Genomic DNA, 9,277 nt, shown 5'->3' on the forward strand with positions numbered 1-9,277 from the left:
AAGCTTTCATACTCCGAAACTAGGGGGCTTGTGTTGACACCAAAATTTGGTAAATTCGATGTACTCTGAATTATGAAGCAATCGGCTCTTTGTGTCAATAGAAAAGCCGATAATAAGCAGCAGTTGCCAAATGAACCTGGAAGCCTAGTGGCTAGGAATTCACATGAAAGCAATTGAAGCAAAAGGCTAATGGGAACTTGCATGTGAGTATATGAAGTCACGTGGGGAAGAGAAGAAAGCAAACCTTATTAGTACTTTGGCCGGTTTATTTTATTTGATAATGAAGGCAAGTCAAATGAGGATGGACAAAATAAAGGAGGCTTCACGTACGAGGTCAGAGGCAGCCTGTATATGGCAAGTTTTGATTGAAATAAAGAAAGAAAAGGAGCCGCATGGAAGGAGTCCAGGATAATTCCGTGGACGGTCAATCGTGCATGCGGATGGATCGGTCATTCCGTGGACGTAACAAAGGAAGCTTAATTAGCAAGGATTCTACACAAGGGAATTTAAAGTCCATGTATCTTAGTATTTTATTTTATTTAGATATTTCTTCTTTAGCAAGTTTGGTGTGCTGTGGCCGACTAGGGTGTCTAGGCTATAAATATGTACCCTCGTCTATTGTAAAAGGTTTATCACACGATCAACAAACAAACTCTACTTTTTAACTGCAGTTTACTTTTCGGCGCCTTCGCCACTTTTCTTTTCTTTTCGGCGAGTTCTTTCGAGTTGATCAAGGACACCTCACATTCGAGCGACTTGATCTGCTGGTAAGTTTTTGTTTACCGAGTAAATCTGAGCTTTAACTTCCTGGCGCATTGCTGACGCTTCGTTCAGACCTATTCAAAAGTTATCGAATTATATTTAGGCTTTGACTTCCGGGTGTGTCGCTATCGTCTCGTCTAGATTAATTCACAAATTACCCGGCTTCACAATCTATTTAATCGGCTGTTAGTTCTCTTGTTTTCACATTAAATCTTGCAAAGCCGGTTAGATTGGTTGTAAGCTCAGCTTTGTTCAGATCCATACATTCGTGGGTTTGTGCATTATTTTCAGGCACGTGTCGGTTTAGATCAAAGCCGTCTGTTGCATACCGATATCGGCAGCCTCTTGCCGATCTCCTTTAGATCGCTTTTAATACACATTTATCTTACCTGATCTGTTATCGCTTTCTGTATCGGCAAAGCCTTGCCGATACGCCACCTGAGAGACATTTGGAATTCCAGCCGATACGCTCTCGGATTTTACTTTGTTTATCCTTTGTCAATTACAGGTCAAATTGACTGGCACACTTGGTTGACTTTCCGGAGCTTGGCGAACACTTGCCCTCGGATTCCAGTGTGTTGATTTTTGTGTCAACACACGCCTCGATAGGTCATTAAGCACATCAGATGGCATCGGCGGAGTAAAAGGTGGGTCACCGTATGCCTTCATGGTGTAAGGTGCTTCAAAAGCAGCCAGTTCATTTGTTCGGCTAGGGCCAGCATACTTCTAGCTCATCTCATCTTTGTCCCTTATCCTCTCTTCTTTGTCCCTTACCCTTGCCTGTTCAATTTCCTCCAATTGCTTTGATTGGTTGCTGATAATTGATTGGAGCTCTGCATTCTACATCTTCTCCGCTTCCAGTTGGGCTGCTGCATCACGTGCACTGAGCCTTCGTGATCGCACATTCTGGATCCCGACATTCAGAAGGAACAGATTCTTTTTTGTGTTGTGCTCAAGCACATCAGCTACAAACTGGGCCTTTGACTTGGGTTCTTCACCTTCTGCCAGTTCTGCAGCCATCTGATTTTCCATTTCATTCTAGCAACAAAGCAGAAAACATGGTTCAACATCATGAGGCAGCAGTTTAGAATATGCAAATCAGAATTGACCCATTTGATAAGTGACTTACAATAGCCAATTGAATATCAGGTGCGAATCCTTTTCTTCGTTTGCTGTAGTGGCACATTTTGAACAGCTCAAACGCATCAGGTTCATTATCCTTGTACTCATCTCCCTGGAAAATTATTTATATGGAGCAAGATTACTTAATTGATCATAACACTTGATAGTAGCAAAAGGTAGCAGTACTGAACAATAGCGGATAATCTATACTCGGCTAGTGTTCAAAGGAACCAACATTAGCAGTACTGAACAAACTAGGAGTAGTAGGAAATAAGTAGCAGGCAGTATAAAAAATGGACCCACTAAAGTCATTTTAAGTAAAGGCATCTAAACAGCAACTAAAAATGTTGTACAACATGATAGAACACCATTTTCACTTGAACAAAATGGATTCTGCAAAGCTCTAATCTAGACAGCAGGCTAACAAATGAACAGCACAATGACACTTACCAAATTTTCTACAAAAACCGGGTAGCTACGTGAGCCTGTTGTTTGATGGTACTTGACCTTGCCTCGGTTGTCTTTGTTCTGTTCGCATACCTCCTACATCATATACAGAATATATGTTAGACAAGTGTCAAAGTATCATGTAGAGGGTAAAGGTTTTTAGGGATAAAATACCATTTTATGGGGAGTCTTCCATGATTCTACAAGTTCATTCCACTAAGCATCACTTGTTGATTTCACAGGTGAAGTTTTCCTAACCAAATGCAGCGGAAAAGGATCAAAATGTACTTGCTTCAGCTTGTGTCTCCATTGGCGAACAGCAGACTTCATCATTTCAATGCAACCCATTCTAACTACAGCATCATTTGTGTCTATGTCGAACTTTGCCTATTCAGAAGGAATAACATGTATAAGAAATATGATACGAGAAAATCAATAGCTTTCAAGACATTTACAACCAGATTCTTTTGGAAAAAAAATAGTTCTTATTGCATCTAAATAGGGAAAAGGACTGGGATAATGTACTCACACGAAGTGTTCCCAAGAAAAGGTCAATCACAGCTGGGTTTTCATTGTATTCCCTCCAGTGCTTGAGCACAAGAACATGGTTCCTGACAGCAATGTTACATTCAGTTGCATACTTCGCGGCAATCATAGGCACTACAGGCCTGATATACCCTTCAGGTATAACAACTGGTAGCTTGCCACGGCGACATCGGTTAATTCTTTCAAGACCATGCCCCATATTAATTCCTCGGTTCCATGTCACCTCTCCTCCTGGTTGGAAATAACATTCAGCAACCAAACTAGCAATGCAGTATACAATATGGCAAAAAAATGAACAAACAATCACCTCCATTGGTCATCTAGTTGTTGCCAGCAGGTTCGGCTATTGCTTCATAAATATCATTGTCCAAAAGTCCTCTCATTGCAGCTGGTAATATTCTTTGCAAAAGAATATGACAATCATGTGTTTTTAGCCCTTGTACCTTGGTTCCCTCAGCATTTACACACCTTGAGATGTTGGAAGCAAATCCATCTGGAAACTTCACCTCACATATAAAATCACAGAAGGCCTTCTTTTTTCCTACGGACAAGGTACATCGAGCATGAGGCATCACACATGAAGCTCCATCCTCTCTTAATTGTAGCTCCTCTTTGATTCCCAAATCTTTTAAATCAAGCCTAGCTTTAAGTGTGTCCTTAGTCTTGCCAATTATATTGAGGATTATTCCTATCACTCTCATATATGTTTTTCTCAATGTGCATGACATCGAGATTATGTCTTAGCTTCAATTTACTCCAATATGGCAACTTCCATAAACTAACCATCCGGGACCAAATTAGCACATGACCTCCTTCCTTGTCAGAATGCTTCATTTTCCCACATATTTGTGCCTTGCCGGGTCTAACATCTTTAACTTTCTCCAATTCGGCTAGCAGCTCTTCTATAGAGAATTTACCCGGTGGATCATTGCTTTCATGAAGGCCGGCAAATTCATTGTTTCTTCACAAACGATTCCCCTTGGGAAGGAAACGAAAGTGTCCAAAATACCCAATTTTGCTCCTTAGGCCGTACGAAAGAGGGTGTTTGTCACAATGAGTACAAGCAAAGTAGCCTTTTGTTGTTCGCCCAGAAAGAGTACTCAAAGCTGGGTAATCATGGATGCACCATAAAACTGCAAAACGAAGCTTAAATAATTTGCCAGTATTAGCATCATAGGTACGCACACCTGCCCAAAGGTCAAGCAAATCTTCCATAAGAGGCTCTAAAAACACATCAAAATCCTTCCCGGGGCATGTAGGACTTGGAATAAGCAAAGCCATCATGAAGTTTGACTCCTCCATGCATGCCCAAGGTGGAAGGTTGTAAGGCACAACAAACACAGGCCACATGCTGTATCTTGTGTTCTTTTCTGAAAAAGGATTGAACCCACCAGCTGCAAGGCCAAGCCTAAGGTTTCTTGGATCTTCTGCAAAATCTGGATATTCCTTGTCAAAATCTTGCCATGCCTCACCAGGGTGGCTCATTTCCTTCTCACTAGGCTGCCGCTTTAACTTGTGTCATTGCACGTTTTCCGAAGCTTCTTTCGTCGCAAACATCCTCTTTAGCCTAGGGGCCAATGGAAAATGCCTCAACACTTTCTGTGGAATTTTCTTTCTTTCAGGATCTTTCCATCTTGATAGACCACAAACAGGGCAATTGTCATGCTTGGCATATCCCTTTCTGAAGAGCACATGTATTGATTCATATCCAAGACCTAATTCCTTTAAAAGATTCTTTGCCTCATTATAGGATTTGGGGAGTGTATTGCAATCAGGGAATGCTTCAGACAATAGCTTCAATATTGCAGTAAAGACAGAATTGCTTATCCCGTATAATGACTTCATATGAAGAAGTTTTACCACAAAAGAGAACCTTGAAATTTTAGTACAACTAGGATACAGCTGACACTTTGCCTCTTTCATCACTATTTTAAAGAAAGACTCCTCATGAGGTTCTACATCACCATCCTGATCTTCTCCATTCTGATTTTCTCCATCCTGCCCTTCTTGTTCTGCTGCAGTGTGTAGGTCTCCTATAAGCCCTTCCAAACAATCTGCATTGTCATCTTTTTCATGTCTGCAACCATCACTAGAGTCATGCAAACCAACAGGATGCTGAAAAGCTCTACACCGATGCTCTCTCCATGATGAATCCACCCAGTATAAGTACTGTCCATGCCATTCATCAAAATGTGCTTCCTCACAACAGGCTGACAAAGGTACTTCTGATTAAGGCATCTACCACAAGGGCACGAAATTTCAACATTCTCACTGAATTTTCCTTCAATGAAGCTCATGAATTGTTTGACACCATCAATGTGTTCAGTGGAAAACAATGTGCCATGCACCCAACTACGATCCATCTGATCAAGCATTGTAGACAAACCCAAATGAAAAAGTCTACTAATTTGAAGCCATACAGCCAAGAAATCAAGAATTAATTTTCCAATATATACCTTGCTGTAGCAGATGAACAGCTAGCGGTCTGGACGCCGTGCTGCTCTACTCGGCAATGGCGGGGTTGGGATGGCGCCACTCTTCGTGGAGCTGCTGCAGCAGATGAGTGAAGGATGTTGACGGCCGTGCCGCTGGCGCCTGGGACGTGCCGTCTGCGCCTGGCACGGCTCTTGTGCCGTGCCGCCGGCGCCTGGTATGGTGCGGCTGGTGGCGTGCCTGGAGCACGTGGAGGCGGTGCTGTCGACGGCGTGGCGAGAGCGCGGACGCGGCACTGTCGACGGCGCTCTCGGACGCAGCGGCGACGCGATGAGGGCGGCGCTGTCAACGGCGTTGTCGGATGTGGCGGCGACGCGACGAGGGCGGCGCTCTCGAACACGGCGGCGATGCGACGAGGGTGGCGCTCTCGACGGCGCTCTCGGACGCGGCGGCGGTGCGACGAATCGGGATCTACACGGTGGGCGGCGCGCGGGGAAAACACGGGGATGCGGAGGTCCTCGTCTCTTATTTTTTTTATGGGAGTCTCTGAGTTTAATTAAGTAAAAGAAAATAGCAAGCTTGACACGAACACAGAGGTAACTTGGTGGTGAATGCGCGTCGGTCTTAAGCAGCAGGTGCTATATTCGAATCCCCCTCGCCTCATTGTTTTTGACCTCCTCGCAGGAATTATAGAGCTGGCGGGGTGAGTAGAGCCGCCGGCCCGGCGGGGTGAGTAGAGTTGGGCCGCAAAGGTCAGCCCGCGTCCGAGATTGTGACTGGGCCTCCATATCAGGTGCTCTAGCGGGGTGACTGGGCCGCGTCGCCATTACAAAATAAGCCTGTGTTGGCGCTGACCTGACGTTGGTGACGTGGATGGCCTGATGACCTGGCGCCATGATGTGGATGCCCGTATAGGTAAGTTTTGTGATGTGGCGCTATTAGAAAAAAAATTGAAAAGAAATTGTTATTTGTGACGAATTCGAAAAAACGTCACGGTGTTTTGGGTTTTAGTTTGCTATTCGTGACGAATTTTTTTAAACGTCACAGTATTTTGGGCCTAATTATGACGAAATTACTAAAACATTATAGTTTTTGGGCCTAGTACCCATAATAGCAAATCCATGACGTTTTCAAAGAACGTCATACAAATTTCGTCACAGACTAAATAGTTTCTTGTAGTGCAGCCTCCTCTTGGATTCAGCTCCCATCTCCTTAAGCTGGGCCTCAAAAGCTTGGCGCTTTTCCTCATGTAAGTCGTCATACTTGATGTCGACGACGTTTTTGGGGTTGGCCTTGGTCTTGTCTTCATCTTCACCGGCCATACTCACTGATGGTAACTTTTTCTTCCCTAGCGGAGTCGCCAAAAAGTATGTTGACGCAATTCTGGTCAACCCATAAAAGCGCTAGAACGCGCAGATCGCAATCGATCTTCACTAGCGAAGCTTCACGAGGACCGGTCAGACCGGTCGCACCAACCGGTCGGACCGGTTGGGGCAGAGGCACCGCGAAAACCTAGAATCATGAGCTTGGGAGGGAGCTAATAAATCTAGAGTTGTGCTGAGGTCGGCAGGCCACTCAGAATGCCCTCGAACGCCGTAGAGACGCAAGAAGAACATAATTAGGATTGGAAAAACTAGGGTTTGGAGAGACAAAAAAGTAGATGTAAATTGTTTGATTCGATTGTGGATGCCCCTCAATCAGCATTAGCCTTCATATATATAGATCGGGGAAGACATACCCCTTCACGAGTCAGTTTACAAAAGGATTCCTAAAGCAAAATCTAAACCTACTCGGATTACACAGGCCAGACCGGTCGGCCTCGATGTTTGCCAATTTTGGCTGTTAACATGTGGCGACGAAGTTGGAGGTGCTCGTGGTGGTGCAGCAAAACTGAGCAACGATGACACGCAGTTTTCTTCTCCTTGGTGATGTGGTGGTGTAAGGTGTATGTTTGTGGTGGTGCCTCGGCGTGGCATTGGTTGATGTCCGCTGTGTGAAGCTCGGCAACGATGACATATGATAGGCTCCGTCATTTGTGGGTTGCCGCCGAGTGCTAGTGGGATGCTCCGGGTTGTTCAGACTGCTGCGTTCAGATTTTTTTTTGCCGGTTTTATTTTCTCCACTAAATTGTGCGGTGGGTTTTTTCGGCCCTGTTTCTTTATAAACTAGATCAATTCTATTAAGTTGAATAGGAGGAAATCCCTACCCTATTTGAAAAGATTTCTTCGAAAAAATATGGGGTTTTCAGGTAGTCCAATATATGTTCCCTGCAGCTACAATTTATTAAGCTTCGGTTGATTCAATTTGTGCATGATCGTCTCGGCACTTTGCTACTAGTTGCTACCAGCTCCATTATAATCTTCTGTACCTCCAATCCTCCATAGGATCTTGCAGTATCTTGCTGCTAACATTTTGATTCCTTGAGATGAACGAGCAAATAAATGCAACAAAACATCAATTACGAGCTTCGAAAGACATATAGTACAAGGTTACACACACCAAAACACTCGTCGCTGCTACGGAAACAGACAACCATAGTTGTACTCCAAGCAACAGCAAGAATTAATCTCTCTCTATCCGATCCGAAAACATACACAACAGAGAAATATAATTATGGGACGGAAAACATGCATGCATACAGTGCTCAGTATACTGAATTACTGATCCACCCATGCGCTGGTCTAGTGGGTCGTCAGTTGCCGGCGACGCGCTGGAACGAGATAACCTTCCACGTCCAGTCCCTGGACCCGGGCACGCCCCATACCACCGTCTGGTACCGGCCGACGTTACCGTTCCGGTCGGCCGCCCGCAGCAGGAGGTTGTAGTTGTTGCCGGCGCCGGCGGCCTGCACGCTCCCGGAGACCACCTCAACCAGGACGAGGTACTCCCTGAACACCAGCGTCCGGATCAGCAGCGAGAAGTTGCCCACCTGCCGGTAGAAGAAGTTGCCGGTGTCGGTGATGGGCACCCACGGCGCCGACGGCGGGGGCGCGCCGGCTGCAGCCGGCGCGGAGGCTGCTGTAGGCTCACCGGAGACGAGGGCCAGGGAGAGGACGAGGAAGAAGGCGACAAGCATTGCTGCAAGAGACCTCATGGCTAGCGATGGTCTACTATATGAGAGCTAGCAAAGGCTAGTATAGAATGTTCTTCGTTCTGGATCAGCTACTTTCAAGTAAAAGGAAACAGTAGCTAGTGTGGAGTGCTAGGTGTGAGGTGCAGTGTATCATGTGCCCTGGAGGAAGGGGCTCTATTTATAGTAGAGCAATGGCATTGCATCAGGTTTAGAGTCTAGAGAGCTTGAGCCTGAACTGCTAGCAGGTTCTAAACTTAGTCCTTAGGGTTAGGCCCTGTTTAGTTCCAAAAAATTTTATACAGTACCTATCACATCAAATGTTCAGACACATGCATAGAGCATTAAATGCAGTTGAAAAAATAACTAATTACACAATCTAACTGATTAGCACGAGATGAATATTTTAAGCCTAATTAGTCCATGATTGGATATTATTTGTCAAGTGACAACGAAATGTGCTACAGTACCAAAACCAACAACTTTTCACCAACTAAACAAGGTCTTAGTTATTCCGGTCCATCAACACGCTGGAAGCTTCTCAAATCCCATGTTAATAAGTACAGGACAGATGTGAACTTGTACACAATCACCAGCCAGCTGTAAGCTGCTGCTATCGAGAAGAAGCACAAGTATAGCGTGACAAAGCTTAAACTGTGCCTATCCTAGCTAGATGATCGCAAATAAAGCCTCTACCTCACGTATGTCAGTTCCCATGTGGAAGATTCAAGCTGCAAATGGTTGTGTATAGTTAGGATAATATCCTGTCAATGGACCCAGTTTTCCTATTTCTTAGCAATATATATACGTATTTGTTACAAGGGATGTGTTATCAAAATTTTAGCATCTTGTTTCCAGTTTTGTTTGTACATTGCCGTCGAAACTGGGTACCAATGA

At 44.7% G+C, this 9,277-nt stretch overlaps 1 protein-coding gene and 1 long non-coding RNA gene across 2 annotated transcripts; both read right to left on the reverse strand.

The window, feature by feature from the left end:
• Positions 1-935: 935 nt before the first annotated feature.
• Positions 936-5,776, reverse strand: LOC120697905. Its single transcript, XR_005684615.1, has 7 exons — positions 5,334-5,776; positions 3,185-5,240; positions 2,861-3,108; positions 2,506-2,718; positions 2,335-2,427; positions 1,892-1,996; positions 936-1,800 (listed from the first exon to the last, which is right to left on the reverse strand). It is a non-coding gene; the product is annotated as an uncharacterized LOC120697905 (long non-coding RNA).
• Positions 5,777-8,002: 2,226 nt separating this feature from the next.
• On the reverse strand, positions 8,003-8,404 carry LOC120653450 (cysteine proteinase inhibitor 5-like). Its single transcript, XM_039931203.1, has one exon. It carries the CDS (start codon positions 8,402-8,404, stop codon positions 8,003-8,005), a length of 402 nt encoding a protein of 133 aa, XP_039787137.1.
• Between the last annotated feature and the right edge of the window lie 873 nt (positions 8,405-9,277).

Source organism: Panicum virgatum, chromosome 1K (assembly GCF_016808335.1).
Source record: "Panicum virgatum strain AP13 chromosome 1K, P.virgatum_v5, whole genome shotgun sequence".
In the NCBI taxonomy this organism is placed as follows: Eukaryota; Viridiplantae; Streptophyta; class Magnoliopsida; order Poales; family Poaceae; genus Panicum; species Panicum virgatum.